The sequence below is a fragment of the Dipteris shenzhenensis genome, chromosome 30 (genome assembly GCF_047967505.1).
Source record: "Dipteris shenzhenensis isolate YYH24624 ecotype China chromosome 30, Dip_SZ_1.0, whole genome shotgun sequence".
Lineage (NCBI taxonomy): Eukaryota > Viridiplantae > Streptophyta > Polypodiopsida > Gleicheniales > Dipteridaceae > Dipteris > Dipteris shenzhenensis.
Window position 1 is genome coordinate 14,360,571 of NC_141625.1, and position 13,852 is coordinate 14,374,422.

The window sequence follows — 13,852 nt, forward strand, 5'->3', positions numbered from 1 at the left end:
TGTGCCAAATCCCAATGCCTGCATAGTCGATGAAATAAAATCCCACTTAACAGTATGAAAGGCTTTGGCAATATCAACTTGCAATAATAAAACATCCTGCTGCGTGTATTTGGCATATTCAATTCCAACATAGGCATTAGCAATGTTATCTGTGATATGCCTACGCGGGACAAAGCCATATTGGGCAGGATGCAACCCATCATGTAAAAACCCCTTTAGCCGATCGACAATCATTTTTGTAGTGACTTTGTGAATAACTGGCATAAGGGTGATAAGTCTCCAGTCTGCCAAAGATTCACAAATTTGCTTTTTTGGAAGGAGTTTAACAAGACCTCTCTTCCATGTGTCTGGCATTTTTTGATTTTGCCATGCAGCATTCACCATATGAAACAATGTATGCTTCAAAAGAGGCCAATATTCTAGAAAAAACTCGACTGTAAGACCATCCCATCCTGGAGATTTCCATCTGCCGCAGGATTTGATTGCATCTGACAGTTCCCTCTCAGTAAAAGGTTCCTTCAATTCCAAAGCTTGAGTAGTGGAAATAATAGGAGAAACATGCTGCAACAGTAAATTTCGTGCAACCAAAACCTGCTGTGAGGGAGGAACTGCAGAGCCAAATTGTTGAGTGAAATGATGCACACAAACAGAAGCAAGCTGTGACCGCGAGGTGGTCCATGATCCATCAGGCTCTTTGTCTTGCTCTAGTCTCCCATTTAGCCAGTTTCCTGTGATCATTGAGTTTAAGACAATGTCTGGCCTGGCATAGTGTTGTTTGCTCATGCAGGGACAACGAACGAAGATGGCTGAGTTCAGTGAGGTCCTGACAAGTGAGTTTGGCCTGAGCAATAGTTTCCCTCATAGTCTTCATGTAAGACTTGCCATAACCTCGAATCACTACTTGCATTTTGGAAACAAAAGAATCCCAAGCATCATCAATATGAATATGGCTGCGAGAAGACAGAGAAAGAGATGCTTCAGTAACCATGGCCTTGAAAGCAGCATGTTGCAAGTAGCTATTGTTCACGATTAGATGTCACCTTTGTGGCAATCTATCATCTGGCATAGCATGAAAGGATAACCGCAACCATAGAGGTGCATGATCTGAATGCACAAAGGCATAATCAATCCACATTTTGCATGTAAAATCCCCATTTTGTTGCGGAGCTACACTATACCATCGATCCAGAGGTGCCTGATAAGTAGAAAGGGCATTATGTTGGAAGGTGTATCGAGGTGATAAAGGCTGCAATTCCTTCCAAAGGTCAACCAAATCCAGACGCATCAGTAATTGAGACCATGCATGTCTTTCAGGGGTTAACATATGAGTATGTCTGGAGGTATTGTCACCCTGTTGAGGAGCATTATTGAAATCCCCACATATAAAGGCATGATATCTCCATGGATATTGTTGCATGGCATCCCAAACTGCAGTTCTTTCTCTAGACGATTGAGGTGCATAAACAGAAGCAAATTCAAACACCTCTCTTTGAATAATGCATTGAAGAACAAGCCATCTGCCTTTGTTGTCATTTAAAGCAATAACTGGGTGAAGCTCATGTTTGATCAGAAAGACCAACGAAGAGTCCACTCTCACACACACACACACACACACACACACACACACACACACACACACATATATATAGTACTCCTCAACGACAAAGTGAGAGAAGTGTGGAAACTCAGGTAGGACTCCAGTAATGACTGCAATGTCTTGGAGATCAAGTCTTTGCCATAATAAATCTCATCAATATTCAAGAGTTGCTCTCTAAAATTCTGAATCTCAGTTAGATGCTATCACCTTCATGCATTTTCAGATTCTCAAGTTCCTTCTTGTGGAATGAAACCTTGCCTCATTCTTTGCTTGAAACATGGCTTGTAAGACATGCCTTGCATGCAAAGAGGTCCAATTTAAACTTTGGATTGGCAAAGAAATCAAGGTTACAACTTGAGCATCACGGGAATCCTATCTCCTTTGATCAATTGTGACAGCTGCAAGTAGTCTGCTAGGTGTGGCTGGTGCATTTAGGTGCATCATTTGCAGGATGGAGTTCATCTCCATTTACTACACTCCACAAACTTGGAGATCAAGTCTTTGTCATAATAAATCTCATCAATATTCAGGAGTTGCTCACTAAAATTCTGAATCTCAGTTAGATGCTATCACCCTAATGCATATTCAGATGTTCCTTCTTGTGGAATGAAACCTTGCCTCATTCTTTGCTTGAAACATGGCTTGTAAGACATGGCATGCATGCAAAGAGGTCCAATTATAACTTTGGATTGACAAAGAAATCAAGGCAACAACTTGAGCATCACGGGAATCCTTTCTCCTTTGATCAATTGTGACAGCTGCAAGTAGTCTGCTAGGTGTGGCTGGTGCATTAGGTGCATCATTTGCAGGATGGAGTTCATCTCCATTTACTACACTCCACAAACTTTTGGCAACCAAGACATTCTTAACCATGAAACTCCATAAAGAGTAATTGGTGCCATCAAGTTTGTCCTGTTGGGACAAAGCTTCACCAAGCAGAATATCATTCTGAGCCATTGTCACAAAAAATGTATAAACCACCATCAAAATTCACTTGTTGTGAATGGTTTCAAAACCAACAAAATGCACTGACTGAACAAGCCTTGCTTGGCTAAACAGGCACGAGAGCCAACAAAGCAAGCAAAGGAGAGCATAAGCCTCAAATTTCTGAAATGCGAGCAGAAAGGACTGTATCCTTACAAGGGATAAACACAATGTGTAGTCACCAAATACACTGGTTGAAACACAGCAGGTTGAACTGCTCGTGATCAAAACCACCTCATAAAGAAACTGAATAGAACTGATTTTTTGAAAACCCAGTGCTGGTTTTTTGGCCAGAAGTACATCCAATGCAAGAATTGAACAAGCTGAGCTTGTACTTGCACAAAAAAGAAGCAAACTTCCTCAGAACAGTCTTGAATTGACTACAGAATTGATGAACCCGCTTCAGAACAGAGCTGTTTTGGTGGCGGCTTGGCAGAAAAAGGCCTAAAACAGCAGCAGCGATTTCACCTTCTTTAGTTGCGAGTAGGCAGAAATTAGACAGAGCAGGTCCGAAAGAGTGGTGGCTCCTTCAAGAAGTGGTGGACCAAGCAGGAAAACACCTCCAAAAGTGGCAGCCAAACCAAAAACAGAGACAATCTCTCCTGTAGGGGTGGCGGCCAATCAAAACTGAGCTGACCAGCTTGGTTCTTTGCTACAAAACTGTCCCAAGAGGGTGCTAGGCATTGGAATTGAGTCGGGCAAGGTTGAAACCTTCAACCTAGAGCAAAGCCTGCTGTGATACCAAATGAAGGCACATGGAGACGAGTATACTAGGAGCTGGAGTTGAAAATCTTACGATTTATAATAGTTCAGAATAAGGAGAGAGTAGTACAAATGGGGGTCAGCATGACAAAACCCTAACTCAACTCTTAAGCAAGGTTTAGAGCACACATACACATACTAACTCAAGCACTAACCATGGTTAGGGGGAAAAAGCCTTACATAAGCAAAAAGTATCCCTAACCTTCTAACCTTGACACTATCTTAATTATTTGATATTAGGTCAAATCTATTAGTAGTATACAATATGTGCCTAATTTGGCGCACAGTCTATGTGTGTTGTATCCATTATGAAGCTAGAGCTCTATAAAGAAAGGTTTTTTTAGTGATAGGCTTGGTAGCTTGGCTTTCTCTTTGGGGGCCTCAAGTGTTTTCTCTCGGCTTTCTCTCCTTTGGCTCTTTCGGTTCAACGACATTTTGTTGAGTTATGCTTTCTGGATGATGTTCTTTGCTCTCCTTACAGACCAACACATGCCTTTGTGGATACTTCAGGGGAGATTACGACGAGAATACCAGCGTGGCATATTTGGAGATCCAAATGCTACGATGCCTTGGATGGTTCCCAAGTCCACCCTGCACACATATTGACCAGTATATGGAGTATTTGGACAGATACCGTACACCTAGTGGCCATTTGGGGGAGCATGCAACAGTCTTCTTGGGTAGCCTCTATCAGGAGGACTGTTTTCCTCAGGAGTGGAGTGGCTCCCCATTCTTCTCTGATTCCTCCGTGGTTGAGGTGGCACTTTTAGTCTCAACCTTGGATTTTCTCTAGCTCTCTTGGACCTTGATTTTGCCCTACTAGGGTGTTTGTTTTCTCATGCCTTGCATGATGTACTTCTCCCTTGAACTTTGCTTTCGGAGTTTCTTCATACTTAATAGAAGTCTTTTTCTTGAAAAAAAAATTTTGAATCTAAAGTTGCTGCTGATGGTGATCGTGTTCCAAGTAACAGACTTCACAAACTAAATGCCTTTTTCAGATCATGTATGAAGCTAGAGTTCTATATATAATTTTTTTTAGTGATAGACTTAAAAAATGAATCTAAAGTTTTGCTGATGATGAATGTCTTCCAAGTAACATACTTCACAAACTAAATGCTGCAAGAGGGTGATGGTTGAAAGGTAGACCAGCAAGCAAGTGAACATTCAACACTCTAAGATCACACGGTGATGGAGAGTTTCTCATGGAAGTCTGAAATATTCTGTAAACAGAAAGCTATGCCAAGACATGAATTTGCTTGTATACTACTCAACAAAATAGAGTCGTTACCGCTTTGTAGTTGGAAAGGACACTGGCTACTCAGGCAAAGCAAATGTCTAATTCATGGTGGGCAAAGGCAATGCATCACGATAGTGTGCATCTTTAACAGATATCCCACAAAGGCATTAGAGGCTGATTAAAGGGCCATGATCCTAGTCGGAATGCTCAAAGATGTGTGCATTTTCTACGTTGAATCTATTATGAGAATAAATGGGTCAATGTCCTACCTCTGAGCCCTCAAATGAGGAGAGTGAATGGGGTTTGACAAGGGATGCTTCTTGGATGCCACGTGGGCATTGCATGAAGCCCACATGCATGAGGTGAGGATTCCTCATGGCACTGCTATTTGGGCAGGTGCATGCCTGGCAGTAGGGGCCTATATATAGGCAATATTCAGCCAGCTTATGGCCTGACTAGGGGCTGGAACAATGCTCGAATCGCTGCTGGTAACCCTCCCCTCCGACATGTCTGCTCTTGGCTTCACTGGGAGTGAGAGGGAAGGACCCAAAAGCCTCTTTATATAGGTGAGGGAGGGGCCTGAATCTGCGGGATCATTCCAAAATGGGCCAGCTTGTAGCCCTGCCCATAATTCACCAATACATTGTGGCTTGCATATATATGCTGTGTATGTTCCAGATTGGAATGTTTCTATGATCTCTGGTGAGGTCTTTGGGACCACATGTTCTGCTATGTGGATGGCAGAAGTTTGCTGCCTTGTTTTTTGAAATATCAGAGCCCAGAGGTTCTACTCCAACAACTGAAGGAAGGGGTTTTTATGCTTGACAGAAGGCGACAGAATGCTGCCGTACCACCTGGTGTAACTCCTCCTGAACTTGTACGTGCCATCGTAGGCTTCAGTAGCTGCTTAGGGGTGAGCTTATGCTCCCTCCTATGCACTCAATTGTGCTCTCCTACAGGCTGTGGGACTGCACCAAGCAGTGACCTAACAAACTGGGGAGACCTGTAGACTGAACTGGTGTGTGCCTCCCCAATTGGTCGACCAGCACCCTGCCGACCACTCTCCTCCACAGTCTGCCGACTGCAGTCTGTGGGACTGCTGACCAGAGCAGCCTCTGTTGCTTATAAAAGGCGCTTTAGTTAGGCACCTTATGCTGCTCTTTTGCCCACTAGTTGGGCCTGTGACTGGGCCTCTTTCAGCCCCCAGCCAGCCCTAAAGATGGGCTCACTGCCAGCTTTAAAAGCTGACCAGGGTCACCTTACTGGCTGCCCTTAAAATGCAACAAGGAGCTGCTGTTGCTGCCCCCATTGCAGCCTGTCTGCTGCCCACATGGCAGCCCTTCCCTTTGCCCACTCTTTTCCTCCCTAAATTACCACAAGTGTCAAGTGTCATGTGCATGAACCAAATCTGACATATGCTCTGGTCACAGAGGGCTAGCTCAGGAAGCCTGGGGAGGCTTAGGGCTAGGTAGGTGATGATTCCTAGGTTGAATAGCAAGGGCACTGATGAATTACGGTTTCCTTCTAATCAGGCATATTGGGCTCAAGCCTTTATAAGGAGCCCAGGGGTCGAGTTGTCAGGGAGCAAGTGGGAGTGAGTCAGGTTCCTCCTTTTGGCTCAGACCTTGGATCGTGTACGGACACGTACTCGCTATCTAGCGTAGCCCAACATCCAGTAGTAGTTTCAAGGCCCTTGGGCACCACCTGGTGGCATGGGATGCTAGGTTGGTTGGGAACTGGTTGGATGATGTGCTAGCAGCTCGTGGCTCAGAGGGGATGTCTCCGATTCACGAGTCCTTCACTCGCGGACATCACAATTGGGTGGTGAGAAAGCCTGTCCTTTTCTAGGTGTTTCCATGATTGTTTCTTTGTGTATGTTTGCAGGTCTGGATTTTCGGGAGCTTTGGGGCCTTATCAGTTGATATCAGAGCCGGATCTTGAAAGACGAATTTTTGTAGGTGAAGTTGTTGGTCAGGGTTTTCTCCAGGTATGTACAAATTCGTAAATTGTAGATCTCCTACAAGCACATGTGAATTTGTCTATCAAATTTGGGGGGAAATTCGCTTTTGAGAAAGGAAGGTTGATTTAGTGCAAGATCACCCTGATTGTAAGGAGAGGATGAGCGAGAGAGTGAAGTCTGCCAAGATTTGTGGGGAAGTGGTGCATCAGCTTGGAGTTTTCAGGAAATTTGATTTAGGGCTGCACAAAAGAAGTTGACTTTTACCCTAGGGAGTCAATTTTCAAATTTTGAAGGAAAACAGGAAGAGAGGGCAGATCTAGGGTTAGATGCCTATTTTCTAGGCTAGGACCTCAGCCTAGAGGATGGTTGTCTACCTTTCGTAGATATGATAAGTTAGCCACGATTAGGCTAAATTGGTGAAGAAACTCTGGATAAGCAAGACAATGCCAAATTTGGTAGAGTCGGGCTAAGAAAAGCAAAAATCGACTTGTTTTGGGCCCAAGGCAGCCAGGAAAAAGCAGCCACACCCAAATTAGGCAGCCAGATTTTGAGATTATAAACAAGCTGGGCACTTAATCTAGAGCGAGTTGCATGCTCTAAAGTCAGTAGCCTAGCTCTTTTTCGGTCGCCTTTGCAATTTTACAGCCTGCCCTGCCCTCAACCTTGCCAACTTTGCTCCTAGTACAGCCAATTTTGCTGTTCTAGCAGTTGCCGACGAGTTGTCGTTTAACTGAACTTTGCAGTTTTTTTTAATTTCAAGAAAAGTATTTCATTAAGTATGAATAAAAACCGCAGAGCAAGCTCAAGTGCGGGAGTACATCATGTCAAGCATGAGAAAAAACAGCTCAGAATGAGCAAACAAAAATCCTAGGTGGCAGCTGAAAATGCCACCTCATCCTTGAAGGAGAGTCAGAGAAGAAAGGAGAACCCTTCTAGAAAACTTTGCAGTTTTCCATCCTTGCAATCCGGAAAATCCGATTTCAGATTTCGCCTTTTAGTTTCAGGTCGAGACTTGCACAAGAACTAGTCGGCTTGTAGCCCAGGCAGATTTCCAGCTTCAAAACAGGTTTTTGCTGCTCCAAAAAGGACAATTTCAGCCTTCCCTCTGTCCGAACCCTTTCGGGTTAGACGATTTGCAGAAACTTGCCATGGTTGATCAGAATACCTCCTCCTAGGGAGAAATTCAGGGTGCGAAGCGAAATTCGACGAAGAGCAATAAAGACCGCTTCCTACGCACATTACGTCTGAAGAAAGAGGGGCATGGCTTCATATGCAAGGAACATGGACATACAAAGTCAGAATGTCCAAAGAGGAAGGGTTCCACCAAAGGAAAAGGAACAGAGCCGACATTGGACAAAGTACAAAGTCAAAATCTGCCAACCAAGCTTTATGACAGATATTTTTGTAAATGTTATCACTCGCCCTACTTCTTGTAATTGCACTTTTAATTCTACATTGTTTGGACCCCATGATCTTTTCCAAGCCTACGGAGAAGTGGAGATAAACAAGTACATGTTCTCTTTGATCCAGGCAGCTCTCACAATTTTGTTAATTACAAACTTGTGTAGAAACTGGGGCTGTCCACATCACATAGCAATCACACCTACAAGGCACAGCTTTCTTGCAAGGAAGTAGTTTTGGGATTGCAAGGTGGATGAGCTTCCAATACTACAAGGACGTTTTGACGTGCTATGTCATGCATTGGATCATGTAGACTTGTTACTAGGGATAGAGTGGTTTAAAACCCACAAGGCTCATATACTTTCGTTTTTGAATAAGGGCACCCAAGTATGTATACATTGTGATGATGTTAATCCATCTTAGGGACCTATTGTAACAACGGTGCAACTGCGAAATACAATGAAAACACTTTCTTATGATATGTTCCAGTGTGTATTGATTTCACTTTCTTCATTTGTTGTTTCTATTCATGATAAGCTTGACTTAAGTGTGTTTGAACACGACAACTTAAAAAAGTTGTTGAGTGAATTTAATGATGTATTCGAGATCAACTTCCGACATGTTTACCTTTGAAATGGGCTGCAAATCATCGCATAGATTTAGTCCTCGGCGTTCAGCCTATAAGTATTCCACCTTATAGGATGAGCCAATTAGAGGAGGATGAGTTGACTAAGCAACTTCGGGACTACTTGAAGATGGGGTATGTACTCCCGAGTAAGTCACCTTGGGGTGCACTTGTTTTATTAACAAAGAAAAAGGATAATACATGGAGAAAGTGTGTGGATTATAACATATTAAATAAAGTGACAATTAAGAATAATTATCCCCTCCCTAGATCTGATGAATTAATAGATAGATTGGCAGGGGTGAAGTATTTCACTAAGATTGATTTTCGTATTGGCTATCACCAGATATGCACCTATGTGAAACATATAGAAAGGACAACCTTTGAGACTAGGTATGGTCATTACGAGTTTCTTGTATTACCTTTTGGATTGACCAATGCTCCAACAACCTTCTAGCTTCCGCAAAAATTTGGACAAGTTCGTGGTTGTGTTCTTGGAGAACATCTTGATTTACAGCAAGACATTAGAGGACCATATTGGTCACCTCAAGATTGTCTTAATTTTATTGAGAGAGAATAAGTTGTATGCGAGGATGAGTAAATGTGACTTCTTTATGAAGGAAATCATTTACTTGGGACACAAGGGAAGGGGTTAGCATTGATCTAGATTGTATTCAAAAGGTTTTGGATTGGCCGATTTGTAGACTGTGAAACAACTTTGTTCCTTCCTAGGATTTACTATCTTCTTAAGGAAATCTATACATGATTATTCTAAAATCATGGTTTCCTTGACCAACATATTAAAAGGTCGTGGATGTAGGTCCCATCAGCCTATCACTTTGGACGAGGCTTTTAACTCGTTGAAAATTTGTGTCAAGGAAGCATATGTTCTAGTGTTACACTCAATATCGTTCGCCAACACTAGAAAAAGAACTTTATGCAGAATTGTATGCCCTCAAGGTTTGGGGACACTATCTTAGGGTTCTAGATTTGTCATATTGGCTGATCGTTAGTCAATCAAGTATATGTGTGATAGGGAGAGAAAGGATAGATGGATAGAGTTGATGTAGGATTTTGATTTTGAAATATGATATCGGAAAGGTTCCTTGAATAGTGTGGCTAATGCTCTAAGTTAGACTAAGATGGTCAATGCTATGACTTTTACTGAGATATCCTTTGATCTATTTCAATCCTTGAGAGGGCTTTGCACAACTGATAGACCCTTTAATTTATATTGGCAGAAAGTCTAGGATGGGAGCTCCATGACCAACCATGACTCAGGAATTGTGGCACCCAGGAGGCGGCAAGAGGTCAGTGGGTGATTTGGAATGGTTTGCTGTTTCGAAATGAAAAGATCTGTGTACCTGATGTGTCGGATCTTTGATCCAAGATTCTTCGAGAGTGTCATGATATACCTAGTGCCGGACACCCAAGTGTACACATAACTCTTTGTGGTGAATAATACTTTTTATTGGCCTAAGATGTAGGGATTTGTTGAGAACTATGTAGTAGATTGTTGGATTTGTCAAGTGGCAAAGGTTGAATGCCTAAGGAGCACGGGTTTATTATTGCCATTGCAAATCCCAAGCAATAAATGGGAAAGTATTTTCATGGATTTTATTATGGGTTGGTCAAGAACGTGAAAGGGTCATGATGCCATATGGGTTACAGTCGATTGATTGACAAATATGGCTACATTTTACCTACTAGATTAATCTTTATGGCAAGTCAATTGGCTCAGCAGTTTGTTGATCATCATAGTTCTCATTATTCGAAGCCTATGTATGTTTGAATTGAGATAGGTTACTCCAGAAGATGTTGCCTGCACCAAATACCATGCCCGCATCAAGAGATGAAGTGAAGAAGATGCTGACAACTGTGGGTATGGATTATGATACCATCCATGCTTGTCTTAATGATTGTATTCTCTTTCCTTGTGAGCATGGAGATTTGGCTAGTTGTCTGGAGTGATGGTTTGCTAGCAGGTGTAGTAAGTGACAAGGACTCTAAGTTTATGTGTAATTTTTGGACACTTGTGTTTAAGAAGTTAGATACCATCGTTAGTTTGAGTTTCTCAAAGCATTCGCAATCTGATGGCCAGATAGTAAGAGTAAACCAAGTATTGGAAGATATGCTTTGTGAATATGTTTCAAAGAGACATTCTGCATGGAAAAAAGTATCTACCCATGATAGAATGGAGTCGGCCCATATAGCTGACCTTGGCTGCTTGACTTATGGCCTTATAAGGCCTTGGTGTAGGGCCTTTTAAAACCAGACTGACCGGTGAAAGACAGCTATGGCTTCAATATATAAAACCAGACTGACCGGTGAAAGACAGCTATGGCTTCAATATCACCACTCTTAAACGACGGGATTTATACTCTCAAAAGCTCTCCCTCACTCCCTCTCTCTGAAGATGCACTAGGGCCCAGGACAAATCGTCGGGCTGGACCCCCCCGAAGGTCTTTATTCATCCAAGAAAAACTGTTACAGAAGTTTAGCGTAGAGCTATCTCGTAAATCTCCATATCCTTTTTTTACAAGAGCTTCAAGCTCCATTCAAATTGGCAACATGCCACTTGTCTAAAATCTAGACTAAATCCTATTACATGCCACTAAGGGCCATTCTGGAGTCTTCAAAGCTCTCGGTCACACGAACCGCCTCCTAGATGCTTGTCAGGCTCCCATTACGCTTAGGAAAAATAATCCTTCCTAGTACCTGCAACAATTAATTAAAGCGCACCACCATGGTACCCATTAATTGTTAGCGCTTTGCATGCAAATAACACACTGTGGACTAATCCTAGTCACGGTGGGCGTCCCCACTGAACACATGTGCACATCTAAACAAATATATATACAAATAAATATATATATATTCTCTGGTTGACCGGAGTCAACACTCTTGATTATAATTAAAGAGCTTTGACCAAAGGTCAAGGCGCCTTAATTATAGCCAAGTCTCTCCAACCGAAGTTGGCACATCTTGGTTAACCGGGGTTAACCCTCTTGGTGCGTGCCAAGTCTTGTTGACCGAGGTCAACACTCTCTGACCGTAGTCAGGTTTACTTGACTAGAGTCAAGTATCTTTGACCGTAGTCAATCCTTTGACCATTAAAATAACTCTTTGACCATAATTAACACATATAAAACTCTTTAATTATGATCAAATAAATGGTCAACTGTACTTTGACCTAGGATATTTACATTGTGGTGACATCCCCTCGGCTTCTATTCAGTTGACCTCACCTGAAAAGCTTCCTTGTAAACATCCAAAAGTTGTGGATGATCGGATAGCATGTCTTCGTCCATCCACTTGGCATCTAATGCTCTATAATTCTTGAATTTTACAAGATACCTGTAAAACTCCTTACCCTGAGGGCCTTTACGTACAATATGGTACACAATTTGCTCTGGCTGAAGGACTTCCTCCAGCTCATCCACTTCTGGTGGATCTTCTGATATTGGTCTCTGTAGGCTCTGGTCCTTGAAATTTCTTTAGAAGACTCACATGGAATGCATTGTGAATCCTCCAATGCTCTGGCAATGCTAATCTGTATGCAACCTCATTTATTCTTTCTGTAACCCTGAAAGGGCCATAGTATCTGGGAGATAACTTTGCATACACTTTCTGTTTGCCTTTAAACTTGCGGAGCCTAGCTTTTTCAAACCTCAAAAGTACCCAGTCCCCTTCCTTGAGATCTAACTGTCTCCTATGCTTATCTGCATCTCTTTTATGTTTCTCTTGAGACCTTTCAATTGTTGTCCGGACTTGGCTGTAAGCTGTCTGGAGGTCTCTGACAAACTGATCAGCTGCAAATATTTCATCTTTAGTCCTCAATATAGGTGGCAAAATCACCTTCCCATATATGACTTCAAAAGGGGCTTTCCCTATAGAGCTATGTACTGTATTATTGTAAGCAAACTCTACTAACGGTAGGTACTTTTCCCAGTCTGAACTTTGGTCACCCACGTAGCATTTCAGCATATCCAAAATGGTAGAATTTGCTACTTCACTTTGACCATCCGTCTGGGGATGGAAAGAAGAAGAAAAATTCAGATTCGTCCCCATGTTATCAAATAAAGCTCTCCAGAATAGACTGGTCATTCTGGGATCTCGATCACTAACAATGGACTTAGGCATACCATGATGTTTAAAAATTTGTGCCATGAACAGCTTAGCCATATGATCTGCCTTTATGGTTTTGCGAACCGGAATGAAATGGGCTTGCTTGCTGAATCTATCTATGATAGTCCAAATCCCATCATTCCCTGACTTGCTTTCAGCAAATCAAAAATAAAGTCCATTGTAATACTTTCCCATGGTGCCTGAGGCACGGGAAGAGGCATAAGTAGGCCAGGTGCCTTCCGTCTATCATACTTCATTTTCTGACACGTAAGGCATTCAGTAACAAACTGATGTATATCTTTCCGCATTCCTGGCCAAAAGAAATACCTCTCTAGTGCTAGAGTTGTTGCTGTAATTCCTCTATGTCCAGCATAGGGAGGTGCATGGCATTCCCCCAAAATCTTTTTCCTCATCTCCTCGGTGATGCATAGGCAATCATCTTTCATTAAATACCCATCTTTCAGGGAATAGTGACTGGTGGATTGCCCCTCTTGCATTTGCTGTAAAATTTCACCACATTCAGAATCATGAGCATATTGTTCCCTCATTCCTTCCAGGTCCTGATGATAAGTAATAGTTACATTATTGACCTGGGGTCTTTGGGATAAGGCATCTGCAACTCTGTTCCGAATTCCTGGAGTATGGACAATCTGAAAATGATACATTGACAGCATGTTTGCCCATTTCATATGCTTCTCGGAAAGCTTGGTCTGAGTCAAAAAGTATCTCAGACTTTGGTGATCTGTTTTGACAGTAAAATCGGCACCCAAAAGATAGTGTTTCCATGTATGGATGGCATGAATTACAGCCAATAACTCTTTCTCATAGATTCCTAAATATCTTTCCGCATCCTGAAGTCGCCTGCTTTCATAGGCTACTACATGACCATTTTGATGCAATGCAGCCCCAACACATTCTCCACAAGCATCGCAATCCACATCAAAAGACTGATAAAGATCTGGGACTACCAGAATAGGCTCTGTAGTCAACTTCTCCTTGAGTGTATTGAATGCTTTCTTCTGTGATAATCCCCATGTGAAGGCTGCATTTTTCTTAGTGAGGTCATGTAATGGAGCTGTGATATCAGCAAAATGTCTGATAAACCTTCTGTAGTAAGAACACAGGCCTAAGAAGCTTCGAACTTCATGCACAGTTTTC

At 42.4% G+C, this 13,852-nt stretch overlaps 1 protein-coding gene across 1 annotated transcript in view; it reads left to right on the plus strand.

Moving 5' to 3' along the window:
* Positions 1-13,852, plus strand: part of LOC147881750 (Pleckstrin homology (PH) domain superfamily protein) — a 121,153-nt gene that overhangs the window by 10,504 nt on the left and 96,797 nt on the right. The window contains exon 2 of the mRNA XM_087401425.1: positions 6,465-6,567. Within this exon, the coding sequence (XP_087257551.1) occupies positions 6,465-6,567 (103 nt within the window). The remainder of the gene's footprint in view (positions 1-6,464; positions 6,568-13,852) is intronic.